The 19,488-nt window shown below is 46.9% G+C and overlaps 1 protein-coding gene across 1 annotated transcript in view; it reads left to right on the top strand.

Moving 5' to 3' along the window:
* Window positions 1-19,488, top strand: part of Mtor (mechanistic target of rapamycin kinase) — a 128,132-nt gene that overhangs the window by 61,512 nt on the left and 47,132 nt on the right. Inside the window, exon 29 of the mRNA XM_004863584.4 lies at window positions 17,447-17,522. Coding sequence (XP_004863641.1) covers window positions 17,447-17,522 — 76 coding nt within the window. The remainder of the gene's footprint in view (window positions 1-17,446; window positions 17,523-19,488) is intronic.

Genomic DNA, 19,488 nt, shown 5'->3' with positions numbered 1-19,488 from the left:
TTTGCTATGGATCTCCAATTTCATCACACTATGGTCTGATAATATACAGGGGATAACTTCAATTCCTTTGCACTTACGTAAACATGTTCTATGTGTGAGTATGTGGTCTATTTTCAAGAATGACCCATGTGCAGCTGAGAAGAATATGTATTCTGATTTTGTGGGGTGGAAGACTCTGTAAATATCTGTTAAGTTCATTTGTTCAAGAGTTCGATTGAGTTCTAGTATTTCATTACTTATTTTTAGTCTAGTTGATCTATTTGTGACAGTGGGGTGTTGAGGTCCCCCACCACAATTGTATTAGTGCATATATGGCTTTTCATGTCCATTAGTATTTGTTTTATATAGTTGGGTGCACTAGTGTTTGGTGCATAGATATTTATGATTGTCATCTCTTCCTGTTGGATTCTTCCCTTTACAAGGATGTAGTGTCCTTCTTCATCTCTCTTAATTAGTGTTGGTTTGAAATCTACTTGATCTGCCAAGAGGATAGCTACTCCTGCTTTTTTTCGGGTTCCTGTCACATGCAGTATTGTTTTCCACCCTTTAACTTTCAGTCTATGAGTTTCCTTTTGAATTAAGTGTGTTTCTTGTATGTAGCATATTGTTGGATTTTGCTTCTTGACCCATTCTGCCAGTCTATTTCTTTTGATTGGTGAATTGAGACCATTAACGTTGATGGTTATAACTGAAACGTATTGACTTGTCATTGCCATGACTTTTTCTTTTTGTTGGGTTCTCCCCCTTTACATTTAATTTCTTGTCATGCCAGATGGGTTCATTCTGCTTTGCTTCCTGGGGTTGTGATCCTCAATGTCTGTTCCTAGGCTATTGTGTAAAATTCTTTGGAGTGCTGGTTTGGTATTCACGAAGTTCCTAAGGTGTTCTTTGTCATGAAAGTATCTTATTTCTCCATCAATTTTGAAAGATAGTTTTGCAGGGTACATCAATCTGGGTTGGAGGCTGTTTTCTTTTAGGTCGTGGAATATGTCACTCCAAGCTCTTCTTGCCTTGATGGTTTGTGTTGAGAAGTCTGCTGTGATTCTGATGGGCTTTCCTTTGTACGTGATTTGTTTCTTTTCTCTGACCGCTTGGAGAACTTTGTTCTTCTGTTGTGTTTCTGGAATCTTAACAATTATATGCCTATGTTTAGATTTTTTTTGATCAAGGCTATTTGGAGTCCTATATGCCTCACTTATCTGTATGTCAAGCTCTTTTCCCCTGCTTCGGAAGTTTTCTGCCATTATTTCTGTGAGGAGATTTTTTATGTCATCTGCACTCTCTCCTGTTTCTTCATTGAGCCCAATCAGTCTTATGTTATTCATTTTTGCATCATCTAGCAGCTGCTGGATTGATTTCTCATGTTTCCTTATAATTTTGAAGCAGTTTTTATTTTCCTGGTCACTAATTGCAATCTTATCTTCTATATCTGAAATTCTGTCCTCGCACTGGCTCATTCTGCTTTGTAGACGTTCAATGGAGTTTTTCATGTCCTGGAAATCTATTTACATCTGTTTTATGGATTCCATTTGTTTCTTATGTTGGGATTCCATCATGTTCCTCAGCTCCTCTCTAGATTTATTAATCATGTCTTGCACTAAGGGCACAATTTCTCCTGTTATCTGAGAAATTATTTCTGATTTCATTTTTTCCAGATCCTCTTTTGTTGCCAGTTCAGTGGGTCCAGGTGGTTGAGTATCAGAGGGTTCCATCTCATTTCTCTTTGGGGTTGCTGTAGGTGATCTGGAAGTCTGGTTTTGAGACTTATTTATGTGTTTTCTCATTTCGACTGGGGCGGGGTCTGTTAGCGCCTGCACGGATTGCCTCTTCTGAGCTGGGTGAGGTGGGACAGGGGCTGGGAGCAGCGGTAGGGATGGTGACCCAAAAGCCCTTTCATGTGGGCTGGGAGCAGCCGGAGGGATGGTGGCTGGGAAACCCCTTCCTCTGGACCAGGAGCAGTGGGATGGTGGCTTAGAAGCCCCTCCCTCTGGGCCGGGAGCGGTGGGAGGGATAGTGGCCCGGAAGCCCCTTCCTCTGGGCCAGGAGCAGCGGCACAGAAGGTGGCGCAAAAGCCCTTTCCTCTGGGCTGGGAGCAGCGGGAGGGATGGTGACCGGGAAGCCCCTTCCTCTGGACCAGGAGCAGTGGGACGACGGCTCAGAAGCCCCTACCTCTGGGCCGGGAACAGCGGGACTCAGTACCTTGGTCTGGTGGTCTGGTGTCCTCTGCGCCTTGGTAATGTGGAATCAGGTGTCTGCCTGTCTGCAGTGGGGTGATTTGGCGTCTTCCGCGTGACTCAGGACCTCGGTAGGGCGTGCACAGACCTGCCTGTCTGCAGCGCGCTGATTCCGCGTGTGTTCCGCGCCACTGGGGACCTCGGCAGGGTGTGGGCAGACCTGCCCGTCTGCAGCGGCATGATTCGGCGTGATCGGCGGGACTGGGGACCTCGGTAGGGTGTGGGCAGACCTGCCTGTCTGCAGTGGGGTGATTCGGCGTCTTCCGCGTGACTCAGGACCTCGGTAGGGCCGTGCACAGACCTGCCTGTCTGCAGCGGGCTGATTCGCGCGTCTGGGCCAGTTTTTTGTTTTTAAATGGAAAAGCAGGAGGGGCCCAGATGGGCCAGGGTTTGTTTCCTTAGCATCCCTCGTTCCTTTTGCCTCCTCGGTTAAGGGTATTGCTGGCACCCAACAGCAGCTTGTCGTTCTGCTCAGACTCTGTTCAGAGTTGCCCAGTCTGTGGGTCCCTGCGCTCTTTTTGTAAAGGTCTAGCCCAGCTGGGTGCCGCAGCCTTCATTAACTCCATGGAGTTGATTTAGTAAGGAGAACCTGGCCTCAGTGGTAAGCATCCCGAAAAATCGACTGAAATCCATGGGGATCTTCAAGCTAATCTCCTCACCATCAGATGACACCACGCTTAAATTGAACTGCAAGCCATCAAAGTGCCACACACTGCAGGCAGCGCAGCCCATGCGGCCCTGGGACTCCTGGAGCTCTGTGGGTTCCCTGCCAGCTTTCTGATTGTTCTTCCCAGTAGCCACTTTGCTCACCCAAAAAGCAACGTGTTGTGAATCAGTTTTCATATCTGGCAGAAAATGAATCATTCATGTTTGCAACCCAGGTTGCATCATTTTTAGGAAAAGTGGGAGGGTTCCTAAGCTTGTATCAGAAGCATCTAGCTTTTAGCATGGTGTCTTGTTTTTGACATTCATTTTCTGGAAATTTATTTATTACTAACAAAAGGGATAACTTGGAGGCAGAAGTCTTTCCTATTTGAAGACTTTCTTTAATTGTTTAAGCTGCCTAAATGTCAACAAATCTCTCCAAATTTTGAGGAAAAATGACTAATTAAGGGTATTTTCCATGCTAGAAGATTATCTCATTTCTAAAACATCCACAACTCTCTGATGTTCTGCATTCTGAATATCTAAAAGGAAAAGTCAGCTCTTACTCTGGGCACATGGGAAGTCATGTCACCCAGCGTCAGAGTGCACACTGAGTGTGCTTAAGGCCCTTATTTGGATCCCTAGTGCACGGCACGCGCATGCGCTCGCGCACACACACGCACAAATGTGTTCTTGATTTCTCTTGAGACTTTGTAGCAGACACTTTCTGTTTGCCACCGGCCACAGTGCTGGCCCAGTCTTAGTTGTCTCAATTCTAGTTGGAGAGATAGAGCTGAACTTCAGGACAGTGTGACATGCTAAGATGGGGACACAGAAGAGGCCTCCCAAGGGGGCATCCCTAGAAAACACACTGAGGGAAAGGGGGACGTGGCCAGGGATAGGAGACAGCAGCTGCGGGCAAGGCCTTGCTTGTAGGAGAAAGTGGGGCAGCGAGCGAGACCCGAGACCCGAAAGGAAGAGAGAGGCCCCCCCGACAGGAGTGGAAGCAGCCTGCATATCTAGGCGGGGAGTGCAACTGCCCCTGGGGACAGGGGGCTGTGGAAGGCATCCGCAGAGCTTTGGACTCCTCTTGTTTTGTTTGCCAGAGACTCTCCAGGAAGTGGTCTCTCATGATTGCCGAACAAGATTTTTAACTGAAAATAGGTGATTTAGAGCTGCAGTCCCTAACCTTTTTGGCACCAGGTACGAGTTTTGTGGAAGACAATTTTTCCATGGAAAAGTGGGGAAGGGGATGGTTTGGGGGATCTTTTCCCCTTTTCAGAGAAGCAGGCCAGTGATGTTTGATTTCACTTATTTGGGAAGGGTGAGCAAGTGTGCTGACAGAAGCTGTGACTTAGAGAAGTGTGCAGCGTGGGAGAGAGGCTCAGGTGGAAATGGTAACTAACCAGCGGGTCACGTGTAGACTGCATGTCAGGTTCTGAAGCAACCTGCCCCCAGATGCAGCTGTACGACTGAAGTACATCAACTCATTTGCCACTGTAAAGCCTACCAGCGGATGTGACTTGTCACTTAGCACTCACTGAGCGGCTTTTGATAGGAGTCTACAAGCAGTTGATTTGTTACGATTTCTGTGTAGTCAGACCTCTTTGCTAATGTATTTGTAATCCAATGAGACAGTCATGCATGTACCACTGGTGGGTCAGAGCTGCCCGGCAATGAGACAGTGAGACATGTGAATTCCATCCCTGTTGTGAACATGTTAACCTGCTGTGTCTGACTTATTCCACTTAGCATTATGGTCTCAAGGTGCATCCATTTTCCTATCAGTGACTCAATTTATCCTTCTTTATGGCTGAGTAGTACTCCACTGTGAATATATCACATTTTCTTTATTCATCTATTGATGGGCAATAGGCTGCTTAATATTAAGGAGGCAGTATATGTAGCACTTCAGGAATTATTTCTTGAATCACATCAGTCTGACTTTTGTTTGACCCTCCCCAGCACTTGGTAGCTAGCCATGTGAGTATGAGCCAATTATTTCTGTGAGTTTGCCAGTCTGTGCAGTGGAGATAAAAATCAGGACCCTGTGGGACTGAGGATGTGGCTCAGTCCCTCGCCAGCCCCACAAACAACATCAACAGTTACTTTACCTCACAGGATTTCTGTGAGGATTAAGTTAAATAGAGCCAGAGATTAAAAATAGCTAAGACATTTGGGGGTCTAGGTTTTTGGGTTTTTTTTCAATATAGCTTGTGTTTTTGCTGGGCCTGGTGGCACACACCTGTAATTCCATCACTTGGGAGGCTGAGGCAGAAGGATCGCTGGGAGTTTGAGGCCAGCCTGGGCTACATAGCAAGACCCTATCTCAAAAGTAAATAAATAAATAAATAAATAAATAATGTAAAAGACTCATAAAAATAGACCAGTAGACAAAACAGAAGAAAGTTAAATGTCCAGAATCAGAGCTACACATACAGGGACACTTGCTTGGTGGCCGGCTAACACCACAGAACCGAGAGGAAGGGAGGCTTTGCAGTGGATGCAGCGAGGTCAGGTAGATGGGCTTCAGGAGGGGACAAGGCTCCGGATCCTTGCTTCGCACCACACGCAAAACTAAAGTTCAGATTTAAATTCTGAACGTGAAAGGTGAAACGAGAAAGAGCCTAGAAGGCGGCATAAGAGATTAGGAGATGATCCACAGCCTTTTGGGAAAAGCACGAGATTCTTGAACAAAATGCCAGAATTGTCAGCCACAAAGAAAAAACATTAAGAAATGCAAGAAAAGTAGCCATCTTTGTTGAGTAGGAGACACCATGAAGAGAATGAAAAACCAAGGGACAGCCGGACACTGGTACATGCCTGAAGTCCCAGCGCTCTGAGAAGCTGAGGCAGGGGGATCATGAATTGGAGTCCAACCTGGGGAGCTTAGTGAGAGAGACCCTGTCTCAAAATCAGAGGTGTCGGGGTGGTAGAGCAGTGCAGAGCCATATCAAGAGGGGAGAGGCAAGAAATATTTCTGAGACATACTCTTGCATGAGTTATATCCAGAGTAAAGAACTCTTAGCAAACAATAAGGGGAGCCCAATCAAAACATTAGTAAAAGATGTGAACAAGCACTTAGTTCTCAAAAGAAAATCTCCAAAAGGCCTATAACCACATGAAGGGCTGCTCTATCTCATTAGTCATTGTAGAAATTCAAATTATAATCATAATAAGATGCTATAAATGGGGAAGACTGAAAATACAAAATATTCACAGTGCCATGAAACAAGTGGGGTTTTCATGTACATTTCATGTGGAAATGTCAGCGGTAAAACCAGTTCAGAGAACAACTTGTGAATGCCTTATAGAGCTGAACATAACCTGTAGGATGGAGAGAAGGTTAGGTAAATCAGCAGTTCTGCTTCCAGGTATCTTCTCACCAAGAACTGTGAGTTCACATGCTCTAAAGGCAGGTATGCTTATAGTAACACCAGTCATAATAGTGGGGTGCTGGAAACGATCCAAACACCCAGCAGCAGTTAGATAGGTAAGTTGTATATTCACGCCATGGAATACTATTGAGCAGTAGAAAGGAAAAACTACTGTGGCATGCAATAAAATACATGTGCCTGCTGAGCATAATGTTGAGTGTTTGTATAAAGTTCAAAAACCAACCAAACTAACCGTATTAGAAGTCAGAGGGAAGGGGCATGGAAGTGCATTCTCGTAATCCCAGAACTTGGGAGGCTGAGGCAGGAGGGTTGCTGGGAGTTCAAGGCCAGCCTGGGCTACACAGTGAGACCTTGTTTCAAAGAAAATAAAGGCAGAGGGCTGTTACCCCTAGGGACGAGGAGGGAGCAGGGTCAAGAGGAGGCTGTGGAGCTCCTGGGGGCTGGCAGTGTGCTGTGCCTGTCTCTGGGTCTGGGTGGTGGTTCCAGCCCCAAGGGTGTCTTCACTTCACGGTGATGAGAGCTGAAAACTTAGGCGTATGCTTTCCGTGTAGGTGTTACACTAGTTCAGAGGTCCGCTTACCAACAGATGATACAAGCTGCGAATGGTGGTGCGGGCCAGTAATCCCAGCTACACTGGAGTCTGAGGTGGGAGGATTGCAAGTTCAAGGCCAGCTTGGGCAACTTAATTGTCTCAAAATAAAATTTTTAAAGGGGCTGGAAATGTAGCCCTGTGATGGAGCATTTTCCTGGCATGTGCAAAGCCTCTGGTATTGCAATTTTAAAAATAGATATGTATTAAACACAGTACTAGGATCCAAAATGTAGTTGATGTCCACCAAAGAGCAAGAATTATCATTTATTGTTGTTCTTTTTCTTTTGGTACCAGGGATCGAACTTGGGACTTGGTGCTTGCGCGGCAGGCACCAGAACCACTGAGCTAAATCCCCGGCCCCAAGAATTATCATTTAGTGTACAGTTTTCATCTCAAAGGAAAAGTCTTTCCTGGCCCCTCATCCTAAAATAAATCCCCACCTTATTATTTTAAGTGCTGTTTACGGTTTTTGGTTTATTCCCCTTGTGTGTATCCTCATCTCTAACCTACAAGCCCCATCAAAGCACAGGCCCCATCTGCTTACCGATGCACTCCATCTGGCACTCAGCACACAGCCCGAGTTGAAATACTTCCCTGGAACTGATTGAATGAAAACTGAACTCCAAATGGAAAGTTTTCTTCCTCCAGATATCTATTCTGGAGACTTAAAGCCTCTCTCCATGGTAATTTCCAGTATTTTATCATGGTAGTCATCATGTTCCTTCCTGCTTTAACTCCACTGTTCTTTTGGTATTAGTCATGGAATCAAAGAAAGTGAGAACAGGAAGATTTGAGATCATCTGCTTAGCCCTCTTGTTAAGTCACTAACTTGGCCCCACTCCTCTGTCCTTACTCATGAAGATTATCGGGAGGACCCCAAAGCATTTTGGGGAGGGTCGAGCCCGCTCCTGCTTATTCTGGAGGCTTCTGTTTGTGGCATATCTGATTACTTCAGCCCGCATCAGCCCTGGGGTCCATACGCAGCTGCTAATGTTGAAGAAAGGACAAAGAAAGTGACATTTCCCCATAAAGCAGCCTTCTCCCTAGGCAGCTGTGTTGCCCATAATTTATCCCAGGACCTTACACATCTTGTCTGGCCTAAAGGGGAATCAGATGCCCATTACATTGCAATTTCAGTAAATCACTCTTAGCTAAAGACAAGAACTCTCTATTACAGGTTCCACAATATGATCACAGGTCTGTGCCCTGGCCTCCCCGAGACCTGCAGGGCTTCTCTTCGGACTGGACCTCTGCTCTGACTGAGGCCTCGCAAGCTGGAAAACAGGCCTGTCATTCTTTAAGAACGTCAGAGGCGGGCCAGGGATTTAACTCAGTGGTTCCGGCACCTGCCTCGAAAGAACAAGGTCCTGAGTTCAATCCCCAGTACCAAAAAAAGAGAGAATGTTAGAGGCTCCGTGTCAGTCATGCCTGAGCAACAAGGGTGGCTGGGCTTCCCAGTGTGGGCGAGGGGTGAGACGGGCGAACGGGTCCTCTCTGTGTCTTCATTGGAAACACATGCGTCCCAGCTGGCCATTTGTGCTGCTGGGAAGTACAGTTGTTTCCTGGCTTCCAGAAAAGGCATGCAGTCCTGTCCTCTTCTATGCCTCTGCTGGAAGAAAACGTACTCAGTCCAGAAAGGTGAGAGTTTGCTCCCCGCCGAGCGCATTCCTACCCCTGGGTCCAGCTGTCTGCAGAGGGGCCTCTAGGAACCTGTGTCCCTGTAGAAAGGCCCCACGAAGGGCTGGGCTGGGCTGGGGCTCTGGGGTAGCGCGTGGGCTTGGCATGGGTTTGGTCCCCAGTGCCAAAACTAGAGCCCTATGGAGCCATGAGTGGGAGGGCGGAGCGCACTGTGAGGTGACAGCATGAGCCCGGGTTGTCTCTGGCTATCTTGTGCCTCCGTGCCCTGTTAGGCTCAGCCCCATACACCCATCAAATCTCAGCCATTCGGAGAGCATAACTTCCTGAGTGCGCCTTTGGAGCGTGCCGGGCAGAAAGCGGCCCAGAAGGAGCCAGAAGGGCCGGTGGTCTGAGTGGTGCAGGGCCACGTCAAAGGGAAAAGCTGCTGTTGTCAGTGGTAAACCTCCACTCTTCCTCCATGTCTAGCACATCCTCAGGAATGCCCTAAGATTTAGTGGGACTGAGCCGGGCCTGGTGGCGCACGCCTGTCATCCCAGCACTTGGGAGGCTGAGCCAGGAGCATCTCTGTGCATTCGAGGCCAGCCTAGGCTACATAGCAAGACCTTGTGTCCCCCCCCAAAAAAAAAATTGAGAGGGACTGCTCTTATGGTGAGTTAGAGGAACTCCTTTGATTTTTATGAAGTACTGGGGGAGGTGGAAGAAGCAGCTGGCGGTGAAACTGTTAGAGAGCTTTGCAGCCCTCCATTGAATGCTGCATCCTAACTTTAGGGATGTTAAAGAATGAAGAGTGTGCATCTTAGAATCTGTGAGACACAGCAAGTGCTGGGCTCTGCCTCCTGGCCACCTCTGACATTCATCCCAGTGACAATGCAGTGTGTCAGTGGTGACACCACGTGTCTCCCCAACGTCCTTCTGGATATCTCATTGCCCATGAATCCTGGAAATCTAATTAGAGTGCCATACTTCTCTGCCATAAGCTTTTTGCTCACCAAGAAGGAGGCATAATTTTTCTGTCCTCCGCTCCCAGAGTGGGCATCAGCATTTGTACATCGTGGCCCTACCACTTCACAGAGAGGAGGGCCAGCTCACATCTTCTTATACACTTAGCTGTGGAGAGCTGGAAGCTGCCACTCCACTTGGTGCCAGCTCACTTCAGTTTTGTTTCTCAGCTTCATCCACATAATTGACTGAGTCAAAGCTCTTAAAAATTCAGGAGCCAAGAAATGAGGATTTTACCCAAAATACCCATTCTGCTTTGAGTTAAGGTAGATGAAATTAGCTTTGGGTTGAGTCTGTCAGCCCTCGCCCCTTTTATTCATTTTCCTGACAGCATCTCCTTTCTAATAGTCTCTCCCAGCACTCTTCATTCCACTCTGGATGCAGAGAAGCAAGAGGGAGAAAAACCTCCAGGCATCACCAGAAAAGGAGCAGTGCTAAGTGTTTAGAATAAAAAGATAATGGCCAGTTTGTCAAGAAGTGTTGACAAGAAAGATAAAGTTGTAAGTAATTAACCGGCTGCCATGCTGGGAGCGATCCACCTGCCGATACTGCTTCCTAAATCAGCCAGAGCCTTGGAAATGTGACAGCCTTTCATCATTTTTACAACACTCCCCTGACAGGTCCCTCGGCGGGAAACCAGGCCAGCACAGACCGTGGGCTTTGACACCGGGCCTGTGCGCCTCCCTGCTTCATGCCGGGTGCTGCCCTGGGCCCACTCTAAACTGGCACGGGACAGGTCACTCACAGAGCAGACAGCACAGATCGGGAGCTCGTGAGCAGCACCCCTGCGGCCTGGTCGCCAGCAAGCGCTGCTCACACTTCACAGCCATTCAGTTACATCAGGGAGGCCCTGGGTAAAGTGGACAGCGCCTGTGTTAGGTGAAAAAGGAGAAAGTAAAACTGTGCTGTGTTCACCACCAGGTACCAAATATGTGTTTAATTATACAGTGTATGACCGGGTAGAATGATTTGGAAATTAAGGTTATATTATAGTGAATTCCTTTTTTTAAAAATACGGGGGATCAAACCCACAGTATCACACATGCTGGGTAGGCTCTCTACCTCTGAGCTATATTCCCAACCCTGTTTTATTTTTGTTTTTATTTTGAGCCAGGGTCTTGCTAAGTTGCCCGGTCTGGCCTTGAAATTGTGATCCTCTTGCTTTAGCTTCCCAAGTAGCTGGGATTACAGGCATCCACCACCATGCCCAGCCCTAGATTTTTCTTAATTTAAAAAAAAAGAAGAAATAAAAGGCTTTATCTAAAAAAAAATAAAAATGAAAAAAAAAGAAGATAAACTTTCCTTACCAGTCTCGAAAAGATAGGATTTTTTCCCTCTTTTAATTTAGGTAGTTTGTATACCACCTTTTTTATTCTTTAAGGGCTCACACCTTCTCTAGTACGGATTTAGCATGTCCTCTAAATCTTGTGATGGATGCTACTGAAATTGTGCCTAAAGGGAAGGAAGAGGACACAGTAGGAGCTCTTTCTTTTAAGCCACGTTGGGACTGAGACATCAGGAACCTGTTTGGAGTGTCCAAAGGCAGCCACCTCTCTTGCACCAAATGTTTTTTATCTTGGTGCCTTAGGTCCCAAGAGCTCCAGTTTTAAACCTCATAATGGGGCCAGCCTTCTCTTTCTTAGTGTGTAGAAAAGGACTAAAGCCACTTTCCCTAAGTTTTGCTGCTGCCAGGCCTGGGTGCTGTTCTGCTCGTCTTACTCTGGCTTTCCAGCAGGTAACTCAGGCCCTCTGGCCTCCCTCTTACTCTTCCTCCTGCCTGCATTCAAACAGCCTGCCCACCTTCCTCCATTCACTTTTCAGATGTTCTCACTTTGCCTCCTGTCTTCACTGCTGTCCTCCTATTGAATTACCCTGTTCAAAAAGAGATTGCTGGGCAACCCGCTTTCCAGGTCCCCTCCTTTCCCTCTTAGGAGCTGTCTCTCCCTCAATAAAATTCCTACTTTAAAAAAAAAAGAGATTGCCATACCCTGGTGTTCCTGACTTCAAGACAAGCTGCCTGATGAATACATCAGGGCAACCCCGGGTCATCTGGGTTCTGTAAGGGCATCGGACGCTTCTGTTTTCAATCATGCATTGGACACAGAGCTAAGCTTTGGTGCCGGGAAAGTGACAGGGATCTGAAGTGGCTCCCGTTCTGTAAAGGAAATGAGCGCTGCCTGACACAGTGGTGAGGACCCAAAGCAGTGTCCTGTGAGATCTCATCATGGCTGATCAGAACGCCCCGTTCAGACCTGCCACAGTCCCAGTCAGCTGTGGTGCAAGTGTCACCAGCGAAGTGCCAAGGGAATGCAGAGAGTTCTTCCTGGATAGGGAGCCAAAGGAAGTGCAGACAGTGGCTGCACTAGGAAAACACCCGAGGAAGAAGGCCCAGTGCCATGCGGGAAACCAGAAGCTGTTGGGGAATGTTCTCATCAGTTGCTGATGGGAGGGAGCGCTAGGAAAGCCGAGCCCTGTCCAGATGTAGCATGCTGCTCCTTGTTGGGCTGATGGCCAGGGGACCTTGTGGCTGGCTGGGGCTCAGGGTGACAGACCTTGTGCCAGTTTGCTCTTAACTGCCTGGAGGTCGCTGAGGCTGAGATGAGGGCAGTAACTAAACAGGCCACAGGGGAGGAGCCACCCAGCCAGTGACTGAGGTGTTGGCCACTGTCCAGAGTCTGGGGAGCCGTGAGCAAGGAAGCCCTTCTGGGGACAGCAGTGTCCCCCAGATGTCGGGAATGGTGTTTGGACTGCTGTGCTGAGGGTCAGCACAGTTCATGACTGGCCGTCCCAGCCAGTCTCTTCCTGCTGTGTGAGGCTGGTCCCCACCTGCCTGTGCAGAGCACCAAAGGACAGCTGGGGTGGAGGATCACAAGAGCCAGCAGGTCCCGCTCCCAGCACTGCTCCTCAGCTGCCGGTCTCCACAGGGCACTCACCACCACCACATATCTGAGCCACTTACACGGCCTGCACCCTCCCCACTGCCAGAAGCAGACTTCTGAGTACTGAGGAGAAAGGTGCTCACCGTAATCTGCTTTGTCTGTGAGGGCGTTGAGGCACCGCTTTATTGTTACTCATTAATTCTGCTCAACTTTAAAAAGTGTTTTCCTGGGGCCGAGGATTTAGCTCTGTGGTTTCACTGCCTGCTGCGCAAGCACAAGGACCCGAGTTCGATACCCGGTACCAAAAAAAAAGAAAGAAAGTGTTTTCCTTAGTTGCAAGAATTTTCCTAGTTTTCAGCTCTTCAACTCAGCCTTCTAAGATAAAAATTTAATCTTGGAGCCGGGCGTGGTGGTAAACACCTGTAATCCAGAGCTCTGGGAGGCTGAAACAGGAGGATCAAAAGTTTGAGCCCAGTCTGAGCAATTTAGCAACTTAGTGAGATCCTGTTTCAAAATAAAAAGAGGGTGGGTGTAGTTTAATACAAAGGCCCTGGGTTCAGTCCCTAGGACTGCAAATCGTCACAGTCATCTCCGGGCAGATGAATGTGCTTCTTCCCCTGCTGAATTCCTAATTCGCCGTTCCATGTTTCTTCATCGTCTCCTCTTCAGTCAGTTTTTGTTTGCTCTGCAGATTCATAGCCACATAAGATTATAGGTGAATAAAGTCCTGCATTGCTGTTCTCTTCTCCTTCTGGCCCCAGCACAGGGGGAGTGGAAACGGGCAGTCTGGGTGGCATGTATCATTTCTGTACTCTGTCGTTGGGCTTTGGAGCTGCCTATGCCTGGTCTCTAAACATGTTTCTCGTCTGGTCTTTTTCACCAAACCAGTGATGGGGTCTGGTTTGTAGTGCTCCTGCACTGCTGGCGGGGGCTTTGAGCAGCTTGTCCTCTGAAAGCCTCCAGTATTAATAGGGAAAGGCAGAGGGGTGCACGGGGAGTGTTTCTACAGCTCCCTGCTGCCCCATAAGATGAGTTTCTCATTAAGGGGTCTGTGAGAAAAGGTGACTTCTTCACACATACCGAACATACAGCCTCCCTTCAGTCTCATAAACCACAACTGAGTTTAAAAGGGGAATATTTCAAATGCTCGCCTTGTCACCCAGATAGACAGGAGACAGGGGACTTCATACACGCTCCTGCATTTCCAGAGCAGAGTTTATCCCGCACTTTGCAGCCTGAACTTTCAAAGCCTGGCAGCAGATGGCAGCAGAGGTGGCATGCAGTGGTGGTGGGGGGGGCTACATTAGGAGCATCGGAAAGGAAATAGGAAATGTGAGGTGGGATCTGGGGTGCAAGGGGAGGGTTAGCCACGGTGTCAGTGAGGAAGTTAAAATGAAGGCCCGGAGGATGCCTTTCTCCTACACTGCAAGTTATTGACTACATGAAAGGGTCCCCCCGCCCCCATGACTTTCATTCACCCATTCACAGCTTATTTACTGGGTGCCCACTCATGCCCAGAGTAGAGAGCTAAGAGCTTACTGTATGCCCTTCGTTATTATTTCAGATACTTTTTAAATAGTAAGATTTTAATGGCATTAACAGCCTGTGACCTACTTTCTTAGCATGTAAAGTAGGAATGTTAGTAACATATCTACTTCCTGTGGCTGAGATTCTAATTATGAGCAGTGAGCACAGTGCTGGCCACATACAGCACGTATACCCCTTTTCCTTGTATCTTGTTATCCTTCTTTGCCTCCCAGTATGGAGAGCCAGAAGGAAACATTAAGGTCCCAAACAAGAGGACGGGGTCTTGATAGGTGAGAATTGTTTTTTCCTTCAGGCCCTCAAATCCAAGACCAAGAATTTAATTTCTCACACTGAGCTCACTCATTCTCTGTGGGATGTTTTAGTCTGCGTAGTCAGAGTCGCAATTTCTCAGTGGCTGTCCTTATTGTTAGACAGGAGCTGATCATGGGTCTCAAGATGACCTCCAGGTTTGAAGCAGTCCCCACAGGCCTCCTCAGTAGGCCCCATCACTGTCCCAGCCTGCTGCTCCCTTGCCTTCATACAGAGCTTGCTGCAGCCTCGCTGCCTCTGCACACTCCAAGGGAGGTGTTATAAAGATGGTGTATTTGGACTTTCTCTAGGAGAACTCGGGAATATATTATGAGGTTTTTGTATTTTGAGACAGGGTCTCACTCTGTAGTTCAGGTTGCCCTGGAACTCACTGTAGCCCAGGCTGCTAGCAAACGTGTGATCCCCCTGCCTCGTCTGGGATTACGGGCAGTACCACCATGCCCAGCTGAGGTTTCATTTTTAATTTGCAGTGCTGTGCTGGTCTGTCCTCAGAGGAAACGTATCAAAGCCATGGTAGTAGTATAGTAAAATTTGGATTTCTCCTTTGAGATCTCAAATCACTACTTCCTAATTTTAATCGGTTGTTAAATTGTCTTTTATCCATAATTTATGATAGTAGATTGGGAAGAGTCTTTTATCTGGTTTTAGTTTTATGTTGTTTTATCCTCAAAATGAGTCAAGCTTTGGTAATGTTTATATTTTGTTCTTGGAAATAGAGTATGTTCCAAAACATAAGGTTGGAAGATAGTTGTTAGAATTTATTTTTATGTCTGTTTCTTAGAGTTCCTTTCTTCTGGCCAGGCAAAGAGTACTTTATCTTCCTCATCAGAACAGTTTTATTCTCCCACAACAATAGAATACTATGAAGGCCATCCCAAGAGTCTACTGAATAGAGTTCAGAGGATATATGATTACATGTTACATAAACTATGTGTTGGCTTTCTTTTTTCCATTTTCTCATGCTTTCAAAATCTTTATTTGGGTTCAAGGAACTAGCTAATGACAAATCCATTCCTAGTAATGTTAATTATCAATACAGTTCACCCCACCCCATGTAAGCAGGCTACAGAACCAGATTCACAGTGAACACATGGTGGAGTTTGTCACTTTAAATTTGCTTTTCATTCTCAGCTTAGAAAAACCTTCAAGAAAACTGTGATGCTACAGTTTCCTTTTGAGATTTTTAATACTTGAGTTCTACAACAGAACATTCCTGTTTGATGCCTTGCTTAGGACCAGTACCAAATGTACCGGTGGGTGCGCTCAGTCAGTTCCCCCGTGAGGTCACCTGTATACTGCTGTAAGCAAAGGAAGGGGACTTTGTACCGAGACTTTCACCACTGGCTGCAGAGCCTGGCCCTTGATGTTCCAACAGCCTGTTCAGGAAGATTCGACTCCTGTGGCTGGCTTAAGACTCAACTGTAGGTGTATGTATTTCCTTCCCCTTGGACAAAAAGATAAAGGATCTGCTGACCGAGTGGGTATCCATTGTTCCTTTTAGTTCCCTTAAGGAGGTGGTGTTAGCCATATTTTATAGATGAGGAATTTAAAACTCGAAAGAGGTGACTGGTTTATAAACAGCAACGTTCCACCTCCAGAAATGCAGGCTCAGCTCTTGTGACTCCAAACCCAAAGCCACGTCACCTCCCACTTCTTAACAGAGACACTGTAGCTCCAGATATGGGGCCCATCTCAGCTCACTGTGGCCGTGGGGAAAGTCACTGTCCTTCCTGGGCCTCAGTTTCCCCATTAGTAAGGTACGTCGATTTACCTTTCCTGCCTCACTCAAGGATCCATGAGGCCAAAGGAGTGACATCTTGGAAAGATTGTTTGAAATGTGCTTTGTAGACATGAGCCATTGGATTATTACTTTCACAAATGTTAACATCCCTAGTTCATGAGATTTCTGGGCAGCTCCTGCTCAATTTTACTAGAAAAAATGTGGTGGAATTGGATTTTTTAAAATAATATTTATAACAGCAGTCTTTCCCCATATTACCACATTGAACCCAAATCCTGGAATTTCCCAAAATGACTTAAAAATTAATTAACTTCAAATAGACTGTACTCAGGGCAACAGACTGGATCCTTGCTCATTAAATCAGCCTAGATCCCCAAGTTGGCGTGTCACATTTTTGGTGTGCCCCCTCCCAGTGAACAGTTTCAATCACAGTTGTCGTGTGACTCTCAAGCCTGCGCTTTCATTCTGCCCTTTTCCCTACCTTCCATAACTCAGGCTGTTTTTAGTGTTGGCTTTAGTTGCACAGGTTCCTGTCAGAGCAAGGGAAGGGTCTAAGCCCCACCGCTCTCCCACTTTCGGGTCCTCCTGTCACCTCTGATTGATCACCTCCAGGCACTAGGCCTTCAGTGACACTGCCCAGCTACCCTGAGTGGTCATAGTCCTCCAACCCCATAGGCCCCATGCAGCTTGCAGGGGACATCAGCAAAGCAGAGTGTCCCAGTGAACAGCACCTGTATGCCAGAGGCCAGCCCGAGGAATGTGTGCTGTCCCTTAACAGCCCCCTGCAGAGGGAGTGAGTGGTCCTAGAGAGGGACTAAGGGGCCATCTGAATTTGAAGGCATTGAGCTCTGCCAGGGGAGCAGTCATCCTGGCTGCACAGCCATGGCCCCAGGGTCGCTTCATTGACATGCATGGCCCAGCCTCATGCTACTTCTGTGAGCTTACAGTCCAGCTCTTTAGTTGAAGACAACTCATGAGAAGAATTATGGATTATAAGTTCATTTGGATCTCATATTGCCATGCACTACAGCGGGGATGGTTTTGGGTCCAGGGTTTCTAGTTTTTAAAAAAGGACACATGGGGCTGGGGGATGTACCACAGTGGTAGAGCACTTGCCTTGCATGTGTCAAGAAAAAAGGAAGGAAGAATGGATGGACAGACATGTGTTGCCTGTCTGGGAGCATCTGAGAAGAAACGGGTCTGTACTTGGTAGAAGAAGGACCTCAGAGCACCAAATACTGTATTTACTTTACTGTTCCCAAAACTAGGGGAGGGGATCAAAACCCTTTTCTCAAATGAAATCATTTGCGCTCAGTTCTCCGCATGATGATAGCTAATTCATGCTGCCCCTGCATCCCCAAGACCTTGTCCTGGTGTGCTATGAGCCCTGACCACAAATGACTGCCACACAGCCCACCCTCAGGCACCTTGAGTGTAACCGCTTCTTCCTTTTGTTTCCTCAGCATTAATAATAAGCTACAGCAGCCCGAGGCTGCCGCCGGGGTGTTAGAATATGCCATGAAACACTTTGGAGAGCTGGTAAGTGCCTCATTTTCCTTTCAGAAGAGAGACCTGGCCAGACAGACACTCCTTAACTTTGAGAAAGTTACTTCCCTCTCTGTGTTTTTTCCCAGTTTGTAACAAACTAATGCTGACTTGCCTGTATCTTAAGGGTGAAAGAAGACAATGGCTGTAGGGACTATGTGCACCCTGAACATACAAGCAGGAGGGCAGACTCTAATAAACAGTAATTGCTGCTATTCATCAAGCTCTCAGAATACGCCTGGCCCTTCCCTAAGTGCCTGTTTACTTCACCTGATTCAGTCCTCAAGGTGACAGGATGAAGTAGCTACCATACTGTGTTGTTCCTTTTTTTTTTGAGACAGGGTCTCACTGTGTATTCCAGGCTGACCTTGAACTCACAACAATCCTCCTGCCTCAGCCTCCTGAGTGCTGGGATGTTGTCCCATTTTACAGAGGAAGTGACTGTGGTCCCAGCAGGTTAGGAACCTGTCTAAGCTGACAGAGCCAATAAATGGCGTCACCAAGACTTGGACCCAGGCAGTCTGGTGTCAGAGCCAGCATTTAACCTGACCTGAGTTAGTAGTGGCATCTGTGGCAGATCATGTGGGATCTGGTTCATGGCTAGCACTGAGTAGGCATTTGGAGGAGACCATGAGCAATTCTCCAGGAAAAGTGCATACTCTAATTTATATCTGATACTGAGAGATTTTCTTCTTTTTTGGGGGGTTGTTGTTGGGGTGTTTTTTTTTTTGTTTTATTTTTTGGTACCAGGGATCAGACTTGGAACCTTGGCCTTTCGAGGCAGGTGGTGGAACCACTGAGCTAAATCCCCCACCCTTCTATTTCATTATTGTTTAAATAGCTGTTTGTTTGTTTGGTTTTGGTACCGGGGATCAAACTCAGGACCTTGTGCTTTCAAGGCAGGCACCAGAACCACTGAGCTAAATCCCCAGCCCAACATAGCTGTTTATCTGGTGCCATCTTCATCCTACTAGGAAAATATTCCCCTTACTCTTTGGGATGAGAGGGTGCTTTGATTATCCCAAAATATATAAAGATCAACTCAACCAACTTAGCATTGAATTCCTGGAAGGTCGAGATGCTTCTGTATATTTGATGTCCATGTATTTAATGAAGAGCCAGTCACTTCTGTTGACTTGCCTTAATCAAGAGCCAGAGGGCCAGGAATTTAGCACAGTGGTTCCGGTGCTTGCCATGCAAGTGGAAGGTCCCGAGTTCGATCCCCGGTACCAAAAAAAAAAAAAGAGCCAGAGAACTAGAATTAAGAAAAGCGTGAACACTTCGTGGGCTTTTATATGATTGCCTAGCATTTTGCTTCATGCAAGGGCTAATAAATTAGACTGAAACTTCCAAGGTAACCTTGTGCCATTTTTATACATTACCTGTAGCTAGATTAAGACAGCATCTCTCCAAACGATGAAAGAACAGAACTACATCTTATCCGTCTTTGCCACAGACCCTGTTGCAGAGGGCAGAAAGTAGGCCCGAGAGGGCACTTAGAGGAGCCCACACAGACCAGACTGTACTCTGTTTTGATGTCCTTAGAGCTCAGACCCCAATGAGTGCTGATTGAAATGAAGACTACACACACATCTGGTGGTAGGTGATCTGCCAGCAGATGGTTTATACCTCAGCACTCTCTCAGAGTGCCAGGCTCAAATGAAAGTTCCTCCGACTTCAGCTTCTAAAGGTGGCCATTAGCTCTGGGATTATTGCTAACCCATGGTGGATTTTCTGTTATATTTAGGTGGCTGAATCATATTAAGCTTGACAATGGTTTGCTTTTTCTTGGCTGAGCATGTACTTTCTCAGCACAATTTATGTAACAGCAATCTCATTAGAATTTTGTGTAATTCATTGCTTAAACCTTATAGTTTCTGCAGTCCATTGCAGTTCAAAATATCCTGCCCCCTCCTTGACCTGCCCCTTGTGTTGCTCCCTCTATTTTGTGCTGGTTCAC

The sequence above is a fragment of the Heterocephalus glaber genome, unplaced genomic scaffold, assembly GCF_053883595.1.
Source record: "Heterocephalus glaber isolate CG9 unplaced genomic scaffold, H.glaber_assembly_v1.0 deba00001447, whole genome shotgun sequence".
In the NCBI taxonomy this organism is placed as follows: Eukaryota; Metazoa; Chordata; class Mammalia; order Rodentia; family Bathyergidae; genus Heterocephalus; species Heterocephalus glaber.
This window is presented reverse-complemented; position numbering and strand designations above follow the sequence as displayed.